This window comes from Mus caroli, unplaced genomic scaffold (genome assembly GCF_978045245.1).
Source record: "Mus caroli unplaced genomic scaffold, Mus_caroli_1 scaffold_13, whole genome shotgun sequence".
Classification (NCBI taxonomy): Eukaryota; Metazoa; Chordata; class Mammalia; order Rodentia; family Muridae; genus Mus; species Mus caroli.
The window spans coordinates 37419835-37443197 of NW_028227268.1; the positions used below are offsets into that span (position 1 = coordinate 37419835).

The 23363-nt window shown below is 39.9% G+C and overlaps 1 protein-coding gene and 1 pseudogene across 4 annotated transcripts in view; one reads left to right on the plus strand and one right to left on the minus strand.

Annotated features, from left to right (window-relative positions):
- Usp32 (ubiquitin specific peptidase 32) overlaps positions 1-23363 on the plus strand; it is a 135203-nt gene that overhangs the window by 42116 nt on the left and 69724 nt on the right. For all 4 annotated transcript variants that reach the window (XM_029483333.2, XM_029483332.2, XM_021175608.3 and 1 more), the window contains exons 3-6: positions 11334-11439; positions 13455-13573; positions 17544-17703; positions 21831-21962. In XM_029483333.2, the coding sequence (XP_029339193.1) occupies positions 11334-11439; positions 13455-13573; positions 17544-17703; positions 21831-21962 (517 nt within the window). The remainder of the gene's footprint in view (positions 1-11333; positions 11440-13454; positions 13574-17543; positions 17704-21830; positions 21963-23363) is intronic.
- Positions 427-847, minus strand: LOC110306202 (ATP synthase F(0) complex subunit C2, mitochondrial pseudogene; annotated as a pseudogene).

A 23363-nucleotide genomic window follows, 5' to 3' on the forward strand; every position in this document is an offset into this window, starting at 1 on the left:
CTGAGACAGCATAAGAGCTAACTAAGAATAAGAGCTAAGAAGAATGACAATAATGGAAAAGTGTTTCTTTCTCTCCGCAATAAAGGTTGGAGCTTATTTTTTTTCTTTTGCTCCATTCAGAATGAGTGATTTTTTTCTTTCTGCGTGTTTGACTTTCTTTTCCCTTTTCTCTGACTCACAAAAAACTAATGAGACTTTTAGCCTTTAGCTAATCAGTTAGGGGCTCCCAATAAAAGAACAAAGAGACTGAATAAGCTAATTCCTTTTCTTCTCTTTTCTTATTAGTACAGTATTTATTTGTCTTCTCTCTGTTCAAACCTGAGCCAAGCACTTTCCCCAGACTTCTTGGGAAGGTCCAGGAAAAGGAACATACAGGGCAGACAAGATGCAAAAGAACCATGGGAGGTGGAAGTGGAGATAGCTGCTTCACGTGGTGAAGAGGACGAGAAAGGCCACCATTAGGCAAGAGCCCCATGGCCTCTGAGGAGGGCAAAGCCCAGAATTGCATACAAGAAGGGTTGCTTCAGAGAAGGGTTCCTTGCATAGTCAATGATGAGACTACCAAAACAGTCCCAGGCCCTGCACCAGAGCCAGCCACCCCAACTATCACAGCCCCAGCTCCAATGAACTTGGCAGCTGTGTCGATGTCCCTTGAAATGGTGCTGGTTTGGAAGCTGCAGCTAGGGATTAGTGAGGTCAGAGGCCGCCAGACCTCCAAGCTCCTGAGGCTTTCATCTGTTGTCATCTGTGGTCAAGTTAACTCCACTGCAGACAGCGGACAACTCAGCAGCTGAGAGGTGCTCCTGATCTGGGGGCCGGCAGAGAAGAATTTGGAGCAGGCATACATTTTCAGGGATAAGGGGAGAGCTGCTCCCAGGGTAGAGAAGACAGCTAATTCCTTTTCTTAATCTCCTGCTGCTGAACAGCAGGAGTTATCAAAACCCAGCAGCTTCTTGCCTTAGAATAGCAAAGAGGTAAAGAAAGGTAAATATTGCCGGGCCTTTAATCCCAGCATTTGGGAAGCAGAGGCAGGAGGATTTCTGAGTTCGAAGCCAGCCTGGTCTACAGAGTTGAGTTCCAGGACAGCCAGGCTACACAGAGAAACCCTGTCTCAAACCCCTCCCCCCCCCAAAAAAGGTAAATATTACCAAAAATAAACAACTTTTATTTTTGTAAAACTAAGTTTTGCCCTTGAAAATGGCTGGTGTACCCATGCATTTCCTCAGTCCCTGGAGCTGGACTGGTTCCCGGCAATATAGGTGAAAATACACACAAACATTTGAAGTAGAATGTGTTTAAATCATCTTATAATTATTATTGTTAATTACTCAATATTTTGTCACATTATAATTCAAGTAGAGTTTTGGGGCTAGCCAGGGGAAATCTAATTATAAATGACTAAAAAAAGTTTCCTGTATTTTAGTCATTTTAGTAAATGACTGGTTAGTATGGGTGTACATTGGGAATGGTTTGTTTATTTCAGATAACTAGAAAGATTTGTGAATTACTTGGGTTAAAGCTTAGTTTTGCTCTTCAGTCACTCTGAATTATTTAGGTAATTTCAATATAAATTATCTAGAGTCCATAGGTTTGGACAGGATAAAACTCACATACAGTCACTTCTCTTTATAGGGAACTACTGAATTTCAAGACGTCACAGAAATATACCATGCAGAGTGTTCTGTTTCTGTATTTGAAAACTAAGAAAATGTATTTTTCTTTCCAAAACTTTTGATTATACTTTGATTGACATTTATAGAATGATGTTATTTAATAAATGTAGAAATTTTTCTCCTGTCCCATTTTAAATTCCCCAAAGTGAATGACTTTTTTTTTTTTTCTGACTGCATACTTCTTTCGTGAAATATAACTATCAAGATTAGGCACACTGGAGAAATGGCTCAGTGGTTAAGAGTGCTTTTGCTCTTCCAGAAGCCCTGAATTCACTTCCCAACATCCACATTACAGCTGCCTTCATCTCCAGCTCTAGGGGATCCAACTCCCATTATGGCTTCCATGGGCACCCATACACACGTGACATGTGCATGCACACACAGACACAGACACATAGACAAATCTTTTTTTAAAAAAACAGACACTATGAAAAAATTTTTTGAGTTTAATAAGTATTGGCATAAATTTTTTTCAACCTTTTTAAAGATTTATTTATTATATGGAAGTACACTGTAGCTGTTTTCAGACACCCCAGAAGAGGGCATCCATTACAGATGGTTGTGAGCCACCATGTTGTTGCTGGGATTTGAACTCAGGACCTCCGGAACAGCATTCAGTGCCCTTAACTGCTGAGCCAACTCTCCAGCCTGCAACCTACTTTTAATAAGGGTTTAACCTATCCTCTAGCCACCACCCAGCAGAGGTAATAGACAATTATTTTTAGGATGTAAGTGAAGTTCATCAATGGTTCTTTGGCAGCAGTTCACTCTCATAGCAAACACCAAATACAATTCTGCAGCTGCTGAATCCAGTCCTCTAGGCAGGCAGATACCAGCCATGAACTGGCAACTACTGTACAGTTCTTAAGAAGCTGCCAGACTAGCTAATTGGCCTGAGGCAAGCCACAGAAGCTAGCTGCAAGCTGCTGCAGGAACTTTGAGAGCAGTTCTTGAGCAAGTTTCTTTGATGTAGTGTTATCACAAGTTGAGCTCAACAATGCTATGTAAGGCAAGCCAATACATGCATGTCTTTGGGGAAGAATAGCGAGGCGGAGCAAACCAAACCAAAACTCAGTACTTGTCTCCCACTGTCTGTGGGGTCATATTTGTACTCCTTCATCCCAGGTCTTTTCACATGTTTTCTATATCAAAACATAAACATTCTTTTTACCTGCGTCTGCTTTAGGAAAACATTCTTTCACCTGTTTGCTTTAGCAAGATATCCTTTCCCTTGTGTGCCCCAGCAAACCATCATTTGACATAGCTTTCGAAAGAAACTGGAAGTTTCCACTTCAAATCTTTTTGTTTTCCAATTATTTCTTATCCACTTACCTACATCCCAATTGAAGCCCCCCTCCCTCCTCACCTCCTAGTGCCTCTCTTAACAAATTCCATCCATTTCTCCTCAGAGAAGAGGAAGCCCCCCCATCGGTACTCTAGGACATCAAGTTGCAGCAGGACTAAGTACATCTTCTCCCACTGAGGCCTGACCAGGCAGTCCAGATAGGAGAAAGAGATCCAATGGAAGGAAGTTAACAGAATTAGAGCCAAGCCCCTGCTCTAATTGTTAGGGGACCCACATGAAGACCAAGCTGCTTATCTGCAACAAATGTGAAGGGGGCCTAGGTCTAGCACCAGCATGCTCTTTGGTCGGTGGTTCAGTTTCTCTGAGCCCCATGGGCCCAGGTTAGGTGACTCTGTAGGTCTTCTTGTGGTGTTCTCAGCCCCTCCAGTTCCCGAAATCCATTCCATCCTCAATTCTCTCACAAAACTCCCTGAGCTCCACCTGATGTTTGGCTATAAGTCTTTGCATGTGTTTCCATTTGCTGCTGGATGTAACCTCACAAGAGATACTTATGTTAGGCTCCTGTCTGCAAGCATAGGAGATTAATATTAATAGTTTCAGGGGTTGGGCCAGTCATTGGTTAGCCATTCCCTCAATCTCTGCTCCATCTTTATCCTGCACATCTTCTAGGCAGGACAGATTTGGGGGTCTTAGGTTTGTGGGTGGATTGATGTACCCCTCCCTTGACCGGAAGTCCTGCCTGGTTATAGAGGTGGCCACTTCAGTTTTCGTATCCCCAACTGCTAGGAGTCTCAGCTAGGTCACCCCCATAGACTCCCTGAAGCTCCCCAATCCCAGGCCTCTGGCTAGTCCCATAGATGCCCCCCACCAATTTCTTTTCTCTCTCCCAGCCCTTTCCCACCTTCCCTTTCTTTCACCACACCTGATTCCCATTCCTGGTTTCCCAACCCCAATCCCTAGTTCTCTCACGCCATCTACCTCTGATGTCTATTTTATTTCCCCTTTTAATTAAGATTCATGCATCCTCCCCTGGGCCTAGCTTATTACTTAGTTTCTTTGGGTCTGTGGATTGTAGCATGGTTATCCTATACTTTATGGATAATGTCTATTTATAAGTGAGTATCTTTCTGGATCTGGGTTGCCTCACTCAGGATGATATTTTCTAGTTCCATCGATTTGCCTGCAAATTCATGATTTCATTTTTTTAAATAGCCAAGTAATATTCAATTCTGTAGATTACCACATTTTCTTTATCTATTCTTAAGTTGAGGGGACATCTAGGTTGTTTCTAGTTTCTGGCTGTTATGAATAAAGTTGCTATGAACATAGTTGAGCAAGTGTCCTTGTGGTGGTGGTGGGGGCATGTTTTGGGTATATGCCCAGGAGTGGTATAGCTGGGTCTTGGGATAGAACTATTCACAATGTTCTAAGAAACTGCCAAATTGATTTCCAAAGTGGTTGTACTAGTTTGAGCTCCCACCAGCAATGGAGGAGTGTTCTCTTTGCTCCACATCCTCCTCAGCATATGCTGTTTCTTGAGTTTTATTTCTCAGCCATTCTGATGTATACTCAGAGTTGTTTTCATTTGTATTTCCCTAATGACTAAAGACATTGAAGGGTTCTCTGCTATTAGAGATTCCTCTGTTGAGAATTATGTGAGTCCATTGAGTTGAGATTGAGTCCATTGATGTTGAGAGATATTAATGACCAGCAGTTGTTAGTTCCTGTTATTTTAGTGTTGGTAGTGGGAGAGAGAGAGGGAAAGGGGAGGGGAGAGGGAGAAGGAGAGGGAGAGGGAGATGGAGACAGAGATGGAATGTCCATCCCCTTTCCTTCCTTTAGTTTGCTGGTGTCAGGTTATTTACTTTCTTTGTTTTATTGAGTGTAGACAGCCTACTTGGGTAGTAGTTTTCCTTATAGTGTCTTCTGTAGGACTGGATCTCTGGATAGAGACTGTTTACATTTTGTTTTGTCATCCAATATCTTGTTTTCTCCATCTATGGTGATTGAAAGTTTTGCTGGGTATAGTAGTCTGGCCTGACATCTGTGGTCTCTTAGAGTCTGCAAGACATCTGCCCAGGCCCTCTGGCTTTTAGAGTCTTTGTTGAGAAGTCAGGCGCAATTCTGATAGGTCTGCCTAAATATGTTACTAGGCTCTTTTCCCTTAGAATTTTTAAATTTTCTTTCTTTGTTCTGTCATACAATGTTTTGATTATTATGTAGTGGGAGGATTTTCTTTTCTGGTCTAATCTGTTTGGTGTTCTATAAGCTTCTTTTTATGTATATAGGCATCTCTTAAGGTTGGGGAAATTTTCATCTATGATTTTATTGTAAATACTTTTCTGGGCCTTGTAGCTGGGAATCTTCTCTTCCTATTATTCTTAGGTTTGGTCTTTTCATAGTGTCCTAGATTTCTTGGATGTTTTGTGTCATGAACTTTTTAGATTCAGCATTTTCTTTGACTGATGTAATGATTTCTTCTCTCGGATCTTCTATGCCTGAGATTCTTCCATCTTCTGTATTCTGTTGGTGATGCTTGCACCTGTAGTTCCTGTTCTCGTCCCTAGGTTGTCCATGTCCAGGATTCCCTCAGTTTATGTTTTCTTTATTGCTTCTATTTCCATATTCAGTTCTTGGACAGTTTTATTCATTTCCTTCACCTATTTGATTGTATTTTCCTGCATTTCTTTTATTTAAAGATTTATTTATTTTATGTATATGAGTGTTCTATCTAAATGTACACCTGCATGCTAGACAGGGGCATCAGATCACATTATAGATGGTTGTGAGCCACCATGTGGTTGCTGGGGATTGAAGTCAGGACTCTGGAAGAGCAGACAGTGCTCTTAACCACTGAGCCATCTCTCCAGCCTCTTCTTGTATTTCTTTACAAGATTTATTAATTTCCTCTTTAAAGGCCTCTGTCATCTCTATAAGATTGAATGTAAGGTGGTCATTTTTTTGTGCTTCAGCTGTGTTAGGATATCCAGGGCTTGCTGTAGCAGGATAGCTGGTCTCTGGTAGTGCCATATTGCCCTGGCTCTTGTTGATTGTGTTCTTAACTGTCCTTTAGCCATCTGGTTGTCTCTGGTGATGGCTGGATGTTCCTGATGCCAGCAAGACTCCTCAGGGAGGCAGGTAGAATCTGGATCTCAGGAAACAGGACAATGCTCACATTTGCTGGTTGTACCCCAGGTGGACCCGGTGGGTAGGGGATTGGCTGGTTAGGGGTCTAAGGTGGATGCTTCTAGAGCCCCCACAGGCTTCCTTGGAGAAGCAGGACGCTCCTGGGGTTCCACAAGGCTTCTCTGGATGGCAGGGAGAGCCATGGGCCAGAAAATGGAAGTCTAGCGACAGCACGAAACTCAATTCTGCTGGCGGTGCCCCATGTAGACATGACTGGCTGGGGATTGGTGGAGGAAGAGGTGTAAGCTGGATGTCATCACAGGCTTCCTCTGGTAAGCAGGGAAAGCCATGGGCCAAAAGATGGAGGTCAGGGGACAGCCTGGTAAACCTCTGCTGACTGTACCCCAGGTAGATCCAACTGGGCAAGAGTTCTAAGCTGGATACCCCCACCCCTGGTCCCTTCCTCCTTCCCCCAGCCCCAGGCCTCCTAGGGGGAAGCAGGGACAGCCTTGCGCTTCATACAATGGAGGTCTGGGAATAGCATGCAACTTACCTCTCCTGGTGGACCCTACTCGTGTTTAATCAGTTTTATAGCAGTGACTTATAGTACAATCAATAATTGAGCTAGAAAATGTGATGTCACTTCAATTGTAAGAAATCTAGATTCCTTTCTGAAGGTATTTATTATGTATGATTAAGAGTATTTAAGAGTTAATAAAATAAAGATAATGTTTTCTCCATTTCATTTTTTATTGAAAATAGATTTTTTTTTTGTACAATATATTCTGATCATAGTTTTCCCTCCTCATCTCCTTCCAGATCCTCTACACCCTCCCACTCTTCACATTCTATGCTTGCTTATCCGTACTAGGAGAACAAACAGGCAGCTGAGTGGTGGTGGCACACATTTCATTAATCTCAGCATTTGAGAGGCAGAGGCAGGCAGATCTCTGAATTCAAGGCCATCCTGGTCTACACAGTGAGTTCTAGGACAGCCAACGCTACACAGAGAAACTGTCTCAAAAAACAAAGCCCATAAGAACATAAAATCTACAACTAGTTTATGAGCAAAGGACCAGTAAAGTGGGAGGAAGGAAGGGAGGGAGAATACCCAAACAAAGCATCATGAGACAAACAGTCCAAAAAACCCTCTAAAAATACCTTTGTGTTCACATTGTGTTGGTTGTCTACTAAAGGACATAGGGCCTGCTCTTATAAAATTATTGTTTGTATACCTGGTGAGTTTCCCTTGAAGAAACTAATTTTTCCTTTGCAAGCAGTTGCTAACTTGCAAACTCTCATAGCTTCTTGTTTGGGAATGGAAGCTTGTATCTGCTTCCCCATCTCAGTGCTGGGACCCCCATCTGGTTTTGGATCTGTGCAGGCCATATGCATAGTCTTTTAGTTTCTATGCACATGTCTGGGGGGGGGCATCCTATGGGTACCTTTTGGCTAACTGCCAAAGTCTGAGTTCATATGTACATCAATTTTGTTTTCTCTGCAAGATACTGTTTTCTTTTTATCATCCATCTCCTCTGTCTATTACAATCTTTCCAGCCTCCTTTTTTGCAGACTTCTTTGAGCCCTGAAAGTTTTGATAATGACATCTCATTTAGGACTGAGTCTTACAAGATCTCTCAATCTCTGCACATTGTCCAACTGTAAGTTTCTGTATTAGTTTCCATATATTGCAGCAGGAAGCTTCTCTGATGATGGCTCAGTGAGACAGTGATCTATGTATATAGCAGAATGTCATTAGGTGTCATTGTTATGTACCTTTAGGACAGAAATAGTATTTGATTTTCCCCTAGGTCCACAGCCTATCTAGTTTCAGGTTACTGCCACCTGAGCAGTGTCAGATGTTGTTTCCGTCTGTAGTGGCTCTTAGATCCAATCAGACAGTGGTTGGTTACTCCCTCAATGTCTGGGCCAGTATTCCACCAATAGTCACTTGTACATGGAGGATTTGTTGCATAGCTGGTATTACCTTTCTGCTCTGGAGAACTCTCACCAGTAGGGGTAAAGACTCTAGTTAGGTACCATCTCAACTTCTTAATGTTCAGTGAAATATGTAAGTGTCATCTTCAGTAATAGGGCCTTACCATCAGTTTGTGTAGAGTAGCCAATAATAGCCTTGTCAGTAACCACCACCACCCAAAACAGAGAGCAGCCTTTCTGCATTAGTGTCAATATAACTCTGAGCTGTCCTGAAAAACAAAACTCTAACCAAATGGTCAAGACTCTGATTTTTATGTTAAACCTCAATATTTTAATTCTGTTTATATAAGTCCATAATCAGAATTTTTTATTTGAAGATAATATTATAAAATTCTTTGGAATTTGAGGTTAATATCCAAGAACCTATTGTTTTCTTTCCTAATTGAACTGACTATGATGCTTTTATTGCTTTTTATGAATCCATAGGTAAGATATGATTTTTGATAAAATATTCCTTCTTTAAAATGTACAAGGACAAGAGAGATGGTAAGAAAGCTTGATGTGCAAGCACAAGGACCAGAATTCAAACCCAGTGCCGTGGTTTTTTATTTTGTTTTTTTGGGGGGAGTTATTTTTCCCCTTTAAAAAAAAAAAAAAAGCCGGGCAGTGGTGGCACACGCCTTTAATCTCAGCATTTGGGGGATTTCTGAGTTCCAGGACAGCCAGGGCTACACAGAGAAACCCTTGTCTTGTAAAACAAACAAACAAACAAACAACCCAAAACAACAACAAAGGCAGATATGGCAGCATGTGAGCCTTCAGGGAGGAGAGAAGGTGATTTCTGGCCATCAACCTAGCTCCAGGTTCAGTGAGAGATCCTTCTTCAGGGAAAAAGGGTAGCAGAACATGCCACCTAATGTCTCTCTTTAGTCTTTTTACACATTTACACATACTTACAGCAAGCACACACACAAAAAAATCAAAATTATGAAAGTTTTAAAATCTTGTCTTCGTTTTTAACTTTTTTTTTCTTTCAGAAATAGGGTTTCTCTTTGTATCTCTTGCTGTTCTGGAACTCACTCCATATACCAGGCTGGCCTCAAACTTAGGGATCTACCTGCCTCTGCTGCCTGAGTGCTAGGACTAAGGGTGTGTGAATCCACTGCCCAGCTAATTTTTTACTGTTCTTACTGTACTCTAGTTGTGTGTGTGTGTTTTCTAAGATAAGGTCTCTCTACATAGATCTGACTGGCTAAATACTCAGGCCAAGATCTGGTCACCCTTAAACTCATAGAGATCCTTAGCATTATCAAATACAACAAAGCTTTAAAAATGAGTAATTTCTACCATATTCCCATAAGTTTTAAAGAAATCCTTAAGTTTTGATTTGTTTATCTCATGAGGCAGGTTGCCAATGAAGGATCAGTTACAGTTCTTCAAGATCCAATGTCACCTTTCTCATGGATTGTTGTGGTCCCCTTGGAGATGACTGTTTATTGCTCTTATACTGTTTTGATGTCTCTGAGGCCTCTGCAGTGGAATCTGGGCTTTATGTTTAGTTTTGTGCTGCTCTAAAACCACAAGGTGGGGTCCCTTTCACTGGAACAGTTCTACTGGGGAAAGGGTCTCAATGGTCACAGGGCCCAAGATGTCCTCAAGTCTTCATGTGCTGCCTGAGCCATCCTTCTTAGTGTTGGGGAATAACTGGTAGGCAATACTTTTTTCCCCTAATGATCAGTGTGTGTATGTGTGTGTGAGTGTGTGGTTTATTTTTGTTTTTGAGATAGGGTTTCTCTGTGTAGCACTAGCTGTCCTGGTACTCTCTCTTTAGACCAGGCTGGCCTCAAACTCAAAGATCCCCCTGCTTTTGCCACCAAAGTGCTGGGATTAAAGGCATGTGCCACCACTACCCTGTTGACTGTTAGGTTTTTCTCTTTTATTACTTCCTTTTTTTTGAGATTATAATATAATCACATAGATTTTCCATTTCCTTTCCTTCCTCCAAATCCACAGACAATTACCTGCTAGCTTTCAGTTTTTATCTAACCCCTTATGGATACAAACAGTTCTTTTCATAACATTTTTGCGTTTTGTCCCAAATTCCTACCCATTCAGCAGAGGACTAGGCTTCTTCATGACCACTGCTCTGGTTAATTCAACCTGAGTGAGGGAGAAACTTAGATTATATTAAAGGCAGGTCTATTGGGAATCTGCGTTTAGTCTATCAAGTTCACTGGTCCCAAGGACTGAGGGGAGTGGGGGGATGGAGAAAGAAAGAGAGAAGAGGCATGTTCACAGAGAAGGGAAGAGAGAGGGAGAGGAGGGAGGGAGCGTGTGAGAGTGCAAAATGTCTGGATTATATAGGGAAGAACCTCTGGGGGAAGGGCAGCCCAACCCCTGGGCTGGAAAGTTCAGAGTGGGGGGCAGGGTATGCTGGGTAGAGACTGAGGGATGCTGGGAGAACCTGGAGGCCAGGTCTGCTTTGGTGTATAAAATATGTACCTCAGTCCCTTGTCCCCAAAATACTGCCAAATTTGCTGTGAGAAATTGAATTTAATAGATTAATATTTTCAAAAGATTGCCTAGAAAAAGGTTTTGTAGATGTTCACTAAAAATTCAAATGGAAAAGCATTCTCTTGAAAATTACATAAAGTACTAAAAACATTAACTTGATGCCATTGACTATTTACTTTTCCTTCAATGTTAGGGATTGAGCCAGTGCCTTGCACATGTCAGTCTGGTGCTTTATCAGTTAAGATACACACACACACACACACACACACACACACACACACACACACACACCAAGGCCTGTTGACTTTTAGTCAGGTGCTTTAAAAGATAATTTAAAGTTTAGTCAGAAAACAATATTTTCTGAAGCAATATCATGAATTTATACCAAGCAGCTGAGATCATAGGCCCACACCACCATGCCAAGTCTTCCTACTCCTTTTTGGTTTTGAAACAGCCTTGTTCTCTCCCCTGTTAAGTAATTAGCAGATCAGCCTCAAAGCAGCAACCAGGTAAGAATTGGGGAGCAATGTTTAAACTACATTGAGACAGATGATTCTCAAAATAAAGATTGCAGCCAGATATGGGGGCACAGAAATCAGCATTTGAATAACTATACAGGGCACAGTAACATGCCTACAGAAAATCATTGTCTCACTAAAATTAATCAGTATTGTCTGGAGGTGGAGACAAGGTCAGTTTAGTTAAGGATAATGACACCTCATGTTCTTGGTAACTGAAACATCTCTAAGGCTGGCTTTCTCTTGTTATTTCTTCAGGTGATTTACTGTTCTTTTGGTGGAACATCCAAAGGGCTGCATTTCAATAACTTAATAGTTGGACTCGTCCTCCTTACAAGAGGCAAAGATGAAGAGAAAGCAAAATGTAAGTTCTTTTATCTCACATGATAATAGTATCACATGTGTAGAATAATCAACCTCAAAATATGGAAATTCTAATGGCTTTTTCTCCAAAGATACAAAGTGACCAGTAAACAGTTGACAATATAAGCTAGTCACCAAAGTGAACTAAAACTATTGTGATACCATATCATATTTTTAATTAAATGTAATAACTGTACTAACAAATATTTATAAAAATTCTAGCCCTTGATCTATGCTGTTGAAAGTGTAAAATGACAGTGCAACCACTTTAGTTTTTTTTTTTTTTTTTTTTTTTTATTCACGTACTTTTCCATTCTGGGAATTAAACTCAGGGCCTATCTGGATTGATAAATGTCAGTTTTTGCACAATAAACCTTACTGTAGAAGGAAAGGAAGCAAGGTACTGATCCATGGTCAAACATAGAGAAGCCTTAAAAATATTTTACTTGAGGGGCTGGAGAGTTGGTTCAGCAGTTAAGAGCATGTATATCTAGCTCTTCCAGAGGACCTGCGTTTAATTTCCAACACCCATGTCATGAGGCTTACAGCTGCCTATAACTATAGTTCCAGGGGATCTAACATTCTCTTCTAGCCTCTGTAGGTACCTACCTACACATATACACATAAATAAAAACAAATATTTTTAAAACATATGTGTATATATTACTGAATAATAGGTGCTATTTAGAGTGGGCCACACATTATGATTATAGTTATGTGATGTTTCTAGAATAAGCAAACCAAAAGAGGCAGAATATAGTAGATGAGACTGTCATATTTGGTGGACAGGGAAATGGAGAATGAGTAGCTCCTGGTGAGTATGAGAGTTTGGGTTTATGTTTTGCTTTCCCCTTTCTGTGGTACTGGAGATTGACAGTGCTTTGCCACTCAGCTGTATTGTTAGTAGATTTGAAATTTATTTTTAGGTTGATGAAAATGGTCTGAAATTAGTGGTAACTATTGTACAGCCATGTACATATACTAAAAATTACTAAACTGTACTAAGATAAGTGTTTTTAAAAGATGAATTTTTCAGAATGTGGCCTATATCACTAAGGCTGTTAACTTAAAAAAAAATCTGGCTATGTTTGGTGGTCCATACCTTTAATTCCAGCAGTGGGAGGCAGAAGCAGAGGCAGGTGGATATCTATGAATCTGAAGCCAGCCTGGTCTATATCATGAGTTCCAGGACAGCCAGGACTACATAGTGAGGTCTTGTCTCAGAAACACACAAACACAGCAAAATGGAACCACATATGGTGACACATGCTGTCATTACAGCACTGGGGAAGCAGATGCAGGAGAATGGCTGAGCAGAGGCCAGTCTGGGCTTTATAGTGAGACCTAATTTAAAACAACAACAACAACACACAGAACACAATAAAAATAAAACAAATGTTAAGATGGAATTGTTTAGAAGTAGAGTTTCTGACACACATCTTTTTCTAGATTTTGACAAATCTAGACTGATTACATTTATTTATATACTCATCACATTTTTTAAGAGATCCTGGCCATAGGGGTGGTGGTGCAAACCTTTTATCCCAGCAATCTGGAGGCAGAGGCAGGGAGATCTCTTGAGATGGAGGCTAGAAACCAGCCTGGTCATAGAGTGAGTTCCAGGACAGCCAGGGCTACACAGAGAAATCTTGTCTTGAAAAAACTAAAAAGGGGAGGGGAGGGAGGGAGGGAGAGATCCAGATCACATTTCTCCTGGTCTAACCTCATGTATGAAAAATACCACACAATTATTTTGAAGATAAACAGACGGCATGGAATCACAGCTCTCAGGAGACTGAGGCACGAGTTTTGTGAATTTTAAGACCAGATTGGGTTATATAGTTCTAGCCCAACCAAGATTGCAGAGCAAGACCGTCTCAGGAGGAGGAAGAGGTCAGTGAAGATGACAACAACAATAACAAAGTGTACTCATGAAGTGCAATGAATTGTGGCTTTCTCTTCTCTTTAACTGAACTGTACTTGATGTGAAGATTAATTTATTTTTCTCTTTCTCAGATATTTTTAGTCTTTTTTCAAGTGAATCCGGGAGCTATGTTGTACGGGAAGAAATGGAGAGAATGCTCCATGTGGTGGATGGTAAAGTCCCAGATACACTCAGGAAGTGTTTCTCAGAGGTACACTTAAAGATTTATATTTTGTTTCTTTGTGTTGATGAAGTGTTAACACTTTGTGATAAATGTGGCTATATGGATGCTTATATACAGAGTGTTATTGGTATTTTTTTATTTAATGATTGTTTCAAGTCTTTATGTGATGTGTTCAATAAAGAATACTTGTATTATCTAGTAGCCCTATAGGAAAATAAACTAGAATAAGGGAACTGGGTATTGATGGGGAGAAGTCAGTTGGGTATTGCTTTTTAAGATAATTAGGAAAATCTGTCAGATAAAGTGAAATTTAAGAGTTCATGCTTCCTAGTATGCCTATGTTTATGGATTAGAAAGTTCTTGATCCTAGGACCAAAGAGACTGCTCAGTGGCTAAGAGTTCATGTTACTCTTCCAGAGGACCCTAGTTTGATTTTCAGCACCCAATTGAAGTGGTTCACAACTTCACAGGTGCAGTCAATCTGGCAATTGCTCTTTGGGGCATCTGCCCTCATATGCACATACTCATACATGTGCATAATTTAATAATAATAAAACTTAGAAAAAAGAGAGAAAATCCTCAGTTCAACTATAAAGACTATTACTTGTTTATACTTAATGCTACACTCTCTCTCCCACACAGGTACACTGATACCATTGCGGACTCGGGCCCCTGCAGAGATAATAGGTGTAATACCACATTAGATCTATCTAGTGTTTCCATGTGTTAGGTGCTAAAGGATAGACTTCCTATATTTTTGGCTCTGTTATACTTACTTGAATTTGCTGTAATAGTGTTTTAGCATAAATTGGGCTATACATTGTTTCTTTCTGGTAACAAAAAGTTAATGATCAGGAAAAAAGTCTGTGCAAATCAAAGTAATGGATTTTTCACAAAGATAGCAAGTGCATTAATATTCTGTTCTTTTTTTCAGAGAAAATATAATGTTTCACATTTAAATAAGGCTTATTTAGACATTCCTGTTTTGCTGAAGGGAACGATAAGTGTTTGGCTACCTGTTCCTTAAAATTATTGGTAATAGCATATGTATTAGGTAGTGATTAGTGCTATAAGGAAGCTAAATAGAATGAGAGATAGGTGCTGAGTCATCTCTCAACCACCCTTATAGTGACAGTATTGGAGTTTCGATTTCTTTGAAAAATACAAAAATGTTTTGGGAATATGTTTTCATTTTATCTCAGATATGGTGATGTGGGGCTGCTTTACACTGTACACAGCAGCTGGCTATGATTTGTTCCACATTCTAGTAGAGGTGTGGTTTGCCCCCTGCAGATAGTTTCTGTGATTATGTGATGTTTGGAATTCTGGGGACTTTTCAGAGGGTAGATAAATGCTAGGACCCAAGCAGCATGGTGGGTTGTTGGTTATTGTTGGTTGCTGTTTGTTAATAGTCATCATAAAAAAGAAACAAGAAAAAGAAATCAGATATCCTGACAGCAAAGGTCAAATTTGCCCCAAGGAGCTCAACACCCCCAATCATCAGAAAGTAGTCTAATGAAAGCATTGCCCCCTTTCTCAACCCTGACTTTATTCGGGGATCTCTTTCCCTTCCTTTCTATCCTTCTTTCTCTTCTATCTAGTGATGGGGAGTGTAAAATGGGTGAAGTGAGAGGGGGGGTAAAATAAAGGGTGGGCAAAAGTACCTACAAGGTTGCCAAAGGCCAGCTACACATCCCCTTTTGAATTTTTACAAACGTTTCATTATATTCTGTTTCATTATATAGCCATGATTGATTACATGGCCATTGGTGATGAATGTAGCCTTCAGCCTCCTTTCTTCTCCAGTGTTTGGCAGAGGAGCTTAAAATTAATTGTTACTATCAGTTACTAATACTGTAGTCAACATTAGTGAAGTTACCCAGTGGCTGTGAGTTGTCACACAGACATTTTATAGAGCTCAAGAATTTTAAGGTGTATGTCAGGGAAAAAGGGGGAAAGCCAAGTATAGAATTAATAAAATCATAACTGTCTTTTTAAAAAGCTTATTGTAATAAATGATGCCAATGCTATTTAGACTTATCCCACTATCTAATGAGTTAACTGTGTAAACGTGTACAAATCTGTGGATTTAATACTTCTTTATTTTTAAACAAACGTGGATAGAGTAAGAATATGATAGAATCCTTAATCTACAACATGTTTGTAGTGTCCTCTTGGGCCCCTGTCTCAAATATGAGACAAGGCTCTCAGTATTGACTCCATAGTTTGCATTGCATTGATGCTAAGTGTTCTCAAACTAGTAGGCTAAGCATATGATTGTACTTAGTAGGATCCTACTGAACAATGCAGACATTGTTTTATGTCTTTTAACATTTCTGTTAGGGTTGGACTTGTTAGGCCCCTGAATGTCAGTCTTTGTTACATTTGCAATGAGTTTTTTTTTTTTTTCTTTTTCTCAGAGAAATATCCAGTCTTTATTAAACTTAGGAGCTATTGTCCAAGCAGAGGACTTGATTAGAGAGCAATGTCAGCACACTTTTTTTCAGCCTAGATAGTTTTCTTCTCTAAAGATTTAGTAAAACAAATACTGTAAAAGATAGGAAGTTGAGAAGAGTATATGAGGAGGGGATTTAGAGGAACTTAGAGGGGTGAGATAGGGAGGTAAAGATGATCATATTTTATTTCTTAAAAGGAAAACAAAAAATGGAAATGAATTTGTTTCTTTAGTGGAGAGGTTGTTGAGACCGAGTCTTGTGTATCTCTGGCTGTCCAAAGGACTGTCCTTGCTGTGTAGACCAGGCTGGCATAGAACTCACAGAGATCCTCCTGCCTGTGCCACTAAGCCTGTCTAACTTGTTTGTTTTTGAACTCTAATTGATGTATGGGATTTTTATTATCTACTCCAGGCAAGACTTCTGGATAACTTTCTAATTGCAAATGAAGTTTAAGTGTTTTAATTTAGGCAACTTTAGTTAAAATATACTAAGTTAGCAGCCAGGCGTGGTGGTGCATTTAATCCCAGCACTCAGGAGGCAGAGGCAGGCGGATTTCTGAGTTTGAGGCCAGCCTGGTCTACAAAGTGAGTTCCAGGACAGCCAGGACTATACAGAGAAACCCTGTCTCGAAAACCAAAAAAAAAAAAAAACAAAAACAAAAACAAAAAAACAAACCACAAAAACAAAAACCTAATTTAGGTTACAGAGTATTCAAGATAAGGGATAAGTGAAAATTTGAACTAATTAAGAACTGTTCTTAAGAATAAGAGAAAAGGGGCTGGTGAGATGGCTCAGTGGGTAAGAGCACCCGACTGCTCTTCCGAAGGTCAAGAGTTCAAATCCCAGCAACCACATGGTGGCTCACAACCATCCACAACGAGATCTGGCGCCCTCTTCTGGAGTGTCTGAAGACAGCTACAGTGTACTTACATTAAATAAATAAATCTTTAAAAAAAAAAAAAAAAAAAAAGAATAAGAGAAAAAAATGTATTATTTATTTTTATTTTATGTGTATGCCTCTTTGCCTACGTGCATGTATGTGTTCCACATGTGTTCCTGGTTCCTGAAAAGCTAAAAGAAGGTTTTGGATCCTCTGATATTGGAGTTAAGAAAATTATGAGCCACTGTGTAGTGCTTGGAACTGACCCTGAGTCCTCTGCAAGAGCAGCCTGTATTCATGGTTACTGAGTCATTCCTTAAGCACTAGGCTTACTAAAAATTGAAACAAATATAAATATAGCCTTCAGATTTCAGATATATTGTAACAAATAAAATATAATTTATAATTGGCAATTGACTGCTTTAACAAATTGATAATAATTTACAATTAGCACATAGATTTTAACTGAAATGCAGCTGTTTTGTTTTTTAAATAACAGTTTGCTTTCCAAATATAGGCATTTTTGTGGTGTTATTTTAGTAGCCCTTAGTTTTAGGTAGTAGATGGGGAAATGTCAACCACTAATACATTTAAAATTGTTCAGGCTCTAAGTACTTTACCTTAAAATTGTACTAAAAATCTTTTTTTGTTTCAATTTTAGGGTGAAAAGGTAAACTATGAAAAATTCAGAAATTGGCTTCTTCTAAACAAAGATGCTTTTACCTTCTCTCGCTGGCTGTTGTCTGGGGGTGTATATGTGACCCTCACTGATGACAGTGACACTCCTACTTTCTACCAAACTCTGGCTGGAGTCACACATTGTAAGTAATGAGATTATATTGTTTCCGTTCACCTTTAATAATTTGCCTGATAATAACAATATGCTTAAAAAGATGAAAGGGTTTTTGTCACTGCTTTTTTCTTTTAGTAAATAATCAATGAGATGCTGGAGTATGGAAAGAATAGCTCTTTACTAATTGTCCTTAATAAAGCTGTATTACTTTCCTGAGCTGTTTGCTGCAGATTGCCATGATTTATAAACTGAAACAAGAGAGAACTATAGTATCTAGGAGTTCCACTGGTTGAAGGGACTCCTGGTAGAGGAAGAACTCATCCTTCTCCCTGCCGTCAGGAATCAGAAGCATTCCTTATCTGTTACTGGGTTGTTGTTTGTGCTTTTGGTTTTTTAAGATAGGGTTTCTCTGTGTAGCCCTGTTTGTTCTGGAACTTGCTCTGTAGACCAGCCTGGCCTGCCTCTCCCTCCGAGTGCTGAGATTAAAAGTGTGCACCACCATAGACCAGCTGCCTGGCTTTTTTAAAATATGGTTTCAGGATTTTGAACTCTGGTCCTCATAACTACACAGCAAGCATTTCACTAATTTAGGTGTCTGTCCTATCAGAAGGTTTTTTTCTTCTTTGAGTTTTTTTAATTTTTAATTTTACTTTGGGCGTATGGATGTGTACCACATATGTACAGAAGCCTGCAAAGGTCAGAAGAGGCATTGGGTTCCCTGGAACCAGAGTTAGAGATGTTTACAAGCCACTACATGGGTGCTGGACACTCAACCTGGGTCCTCTGTAAGAATAGTAAGCACTCTTTTTTTCGAGACAGGGTTTCTCTGTATAGCCCTGGCTGTCCTGGAACTCACTTTGTAGACCAGGCTGGCCTCAAACTCAGAAATCTGCCTGCCTCTGCCTCCTGAGTGCTGGGATTAAAGGTGTGCGCCACCACACTCGGCTAATAGTAAGCACTCTTAACTGAGCTATCTCTCTCTGTCCCCTTTCCAAGGTGGTGGTAGTATTATTATTCAGTCTAGTTGTTACCAGGTCTGCCCTCCCACAGTTCTTCATCCCATTCCTCCTCCCCCATCTCCAAGAGGGGCCTCAAGTCTCTCAAGGGTTAGGCACATCTTCTCCCACTGAGGCCAGACCAGGCAGTCCTCTGATGTATATGTCAGGGGCCTTGGGCCAGCTCATTTATGCTGCCTGGTTGGTGGCTCAGTGTTTGAGAGATCACAAGGTTAGTTGAGACTGCTGGTCTTCCTGTAGGGTTGCTCTCCTCCTCAGCTTTTTCCAGCCTTTCCCTAATTCAGCCACAGGGGTCTCCGACTTCAGTTCAATGGTGGGGTGTTAAGTATCCGTGTCTGTCTCAGTCAGCTGCATGTTGGGCCTCTGGGAGGGCAGCCATATTAGGCTCCTGTCTCTAAGCACACGGTAGCATCAGTAATAGTGTCATTACTTGAAAGAAAGCTTGGGAGAAGGCTTGGTACTTTACCTAGTGTTTCTCTAAAGAAAAGAAGACAGTTTCTTTTTTATAATCACCATACCTCATCATAGAATAAATGGACATATTATTACGAGTAGAGGTGACATCTCATTTAGATACCAGGTTCCAACTCCTCTGCTTGCTAAAATTTTAGGTTATTTTTTGTTGTGTTCATGACTTAGAATAGTTTTCTTTATGAATTTTTAAAATTAGCATGCAAAGTAATGCATGCTTCATTGCAGCATATTCATATCTTTATCTCACTTTTGGGGGGGGGGACCATCAACATCCAACGCTTTTTTTTATTAACAGTAAGATCCAGGGTTAGTTTTTGTAGCCTCGGCTGGCCCTTTGGCCTCTGGCATGCTCAAACTTCCAGCCCTTTGAATGGAAATAGGGTTTAGTATAACTGTGTGGGGTGCCTGGTGCCTTGCCAAAATGTCGGTACACCTCTCGGCCCTTCTGAGGACTGGACAGGAACACAGTACCTCTGCCCTTGGGAGACTCCAGGGCCAGCTGGTGAGGATCTTACGCCTTCTACCCCCATGTATACCTACCAATAATAACAATAATAAAATTAAAGATAAAAAACCTAGGGGCTCAGTTGGTAAAGTTCTTGCTGCATAATCATGAATTCAGATACCTACCATCCATGGTAGTGCATGTCTATAATCCTAGTACTGGTGAGGCAGAGACAGGAAGATTCCCTAGAGCTCACTGTCCAGTTAATCTTGCTAAATAAGTTCCAAGTTCATTGAGAGACCATATCTCAAAACATAAGATAGAAGAGGCTAATGAGATCACTCATTTGGTAAAGTACTTTCTGTACACATGTGGAGACCTGGGTTGGATCCCTGGTACCCACTGAACAGACAGCTGCTGTGATATAGATCTGTAACTCTGGTGTGTTAGTAGAGGCAGAGACAAGTGAATTCCCAGGGACTCGCTTATTACCCAGGCTTGCCAGAAGGCTTAGCTCCAGGTTCAATGAGAGGGTTTGTCTCACAAAATAAGATGGAGAGCAACAAGGAAAGACACTTGACCTCCACCTCTGGCCTCCACATATCCATACATAGACATAGGCACCTACATGCACAGCTACACACACATGCATATGCCACATACCCAAACACACGCAATTATTTAAAATTATCTGGTAGTTTCATATATTTATATTATTTTAATCATTTTGCTACTCCTTCCCAAGTCCTGTGACTCACACCCTCCCTCTCCCATTTGAACCCTTCTTAACAACGCTCCTGCCTACTTTAAAAAAAAATTATTTATTATTTATTATGAATACAGCATTCCTCCTGCACGTGTCTATCTGCAAGCCAGAAGAGGGCATCAGATCCCATTATAGTTGGTTGTGAGCCACCATGTGGTTGCTGAGAATTTAACTTAGGACCTCTGGAAGAGCAGCTAGTACTCATCCTCTGAGCCATCTCTCCAGCCCCTCTCCTGCCTACTTTTATGTCTGCTTTTTGCCCAGTCATTGAGAGTAAGTGGAAGGTGGAGCAAGGGTAACTTATCTATGGCTGCACCACTGAAGAAATGACCCTTCTACTCAAGAATGCCTAGCTGCTAATACACTTTTTAGGGCTTCATGGGACCCTTCCCCATCTGAATGCAGTGTTGGAAGGCTCAGTCTTGTGCAGGTCTTATGCAGAGAACCACAGCTGCAGTGAGTTCATGAGAGCTATAGCTGTGTTATATCTAGAGACATCTTTTGGATACATATCTCATTAATAGTCTTGACTTTTGTTGCCTTTCCATTCTTCCCTCCATGGTACTCACTTATAGCTGTCCCAGTTAGGGCCAAGTACTCCACCATCCCCCCTTTCTCAGCATGTTGGCCAGTATGGGTTTCTGAATTAACTGCTGCCCACTGCAGTAAGAGGTTTCTCTGATGAAGACTGGACACAGCAGTAGTCTGTAGGTATAAACATGAATATTTAGGCTAAGGTAAGAACTTTGCAGAAGAATATTCAATGTCCTTGATCATAAGTACCTATTGAACTTTGTTTCTTACTATATATATGAAATAAAAGCTCAACAGATGGTTATTATTCCTTAAAGTTATTTATTGAATGTTTAAGTGAGTTTAGTTAAATTCAAGAACATTGCTATAAACAAAGTGAAAACTTTAACTTAAGCATATTTCTAATTGGGAGAAGCAAAAATAAACAAAGGTAGGTAAACAAATTATATCAGATGTTGATAAGCATATGGAGTGGAGGAGAATCTTTGAATGTGGTAGTTTAGATGGTTTGAGGATGTGACATCTGAATAAAGTCTGAAGGAGTCTGAGATTAAGCTATTTAGGTATCTCAGAGAATGTTGTGAAGCCTTGAAACAGAGTAATGGAAGAACCCTATTAATATTTTTCTTTTCCCATGTTTTGTGTTCTGTCTGACTTGTGGTTTTTTTTTTTTAGATATTTTCTTTATATACATTTCAAATAACCCCATAAACCAAATTATCATGTTCTTTTTTTAAAGCCACTAAAGACATATATATACATACATACACACACACATATATATACACACACATACACATATATACATATGTATGTATGTGTGTGTACATATATATATATATATTTATTTATTTATCAGGATTAACTAACTACCCAAAAGGGCATTTTGAGTTTATAATCTTGTATGATTTGATTCTTAGTGGAAGAGTCAGACATCATTGATCTGGAGAAACGGTATTGGCTACTGAAGGCCCAATCCCGAACTGGACGTTTTGACTTAGAGACCTTTGGTCCATTGGTTTCACCACCTATTCGCCCTTCTCTGAGTGAAGGTAGGAAATGTTCCTTGTTTTTTTTTTATTTTGGTTTTGGTTTTGGTTTTGGTTTTTTTAAACAAGCAAAACCCAAATGTTCATTCGGTAAGTAAATAGACTAAATCAAGTAAATAAATTGAATCGATCTTATTTCTAACCAAAACAGATTTAACTCTGACAAACTATATTCCTGTAGATTTCATAGCTCTTTGCTTAATAGTATAGTGATGAGGTCATTGTCCTTAGCTTCATATTTTACTTTTGTGGCCTTGCCTAAGTCAGTTAGTCCTGTGTACCTGAATGTCCTTCCATGTACGATTGATGTACACAGGTATCAGTAGTATGACAGTGCTCTACTAAGGAGTGCCACTGGGTAGGATTGTGCAAAGGGCAGTGAACTCCAGGTATCCTCATGTGATCTGTTTCTTCCTCAGCCACCTGTTTTTCATTCACATAAGACTTCACTGGTGCTCCCTCCCCCAAAAAGAGAATGGAAGGTTCTAGATAAGAGTATCTCTCTCCCTAGTCATGTGCCTAGAAGAAGCATACTTTGCCCTTTCTGCAACTTCATCTCACTCAGCTATGAGAATTCATTTACATTGTAAAGTCAGTTAAACTTAAAAAGTCAATTAAAAAAAAAAAGATTATCTCTGTGATCTGGTATAGCTCCAGTATGTTTGGTTTTTCCTTTTAAAAATAAAGACTATTGGGTGTTGAGGCACACACATTTAACCCCAGCACTGAAAGCATATCTCTGAGTTTGAGAAACCCTGTTTTGAAAAGCCAAAATAATAAAAAATAAATAAAAGAATAAAATAAAAGAATATAAAGAAGCATTGTGGATGACACTGTTAAACATCATATTTAATCATATTGAAATCTGAATGCTTGGGTTTTGCTTTTGATTATTACATGGTTTTTGGCTTTTTACTTCTTTTTTTCTTTAGACTTATTGTTTTGCCTGAATATATGTGTATATGCTCCATGTGCATGCCTGGGCCTTTGAGATGGGATCCCCTGAAACTGGAGTTAGAGATGGTTGTAGCCACCATGTAGGTGCTGAGAAGTAAATATGAGTCCTCTGTAAGAACACAATGCTATAACCAGTTGAGCCATCTCTCCAGCCTAGTTTATAGACTTTTCTTGGGAAATTTATCTTTCTAAATTTATTACTTTGTTTTTGTTTTCATTTTCTTGTTTTTGTTTTCTGTGTATAGGTGTTTTGTCTACATGTATATATGTGCACCTTCACAAAGGCCATTAGGAGGACCTTAGGTTCCCTAGGACTGGACTTAAACATGGTAGTTATGAGCTACCATGTGAGTGCTGGGACACAAGCCCAAGTCTTCCAGAAGTGCATTCAGTGCTTTTAACTGCTGAGTCATCTCTCCAGCTCATTTTTGTTTTTGAGACAGCATC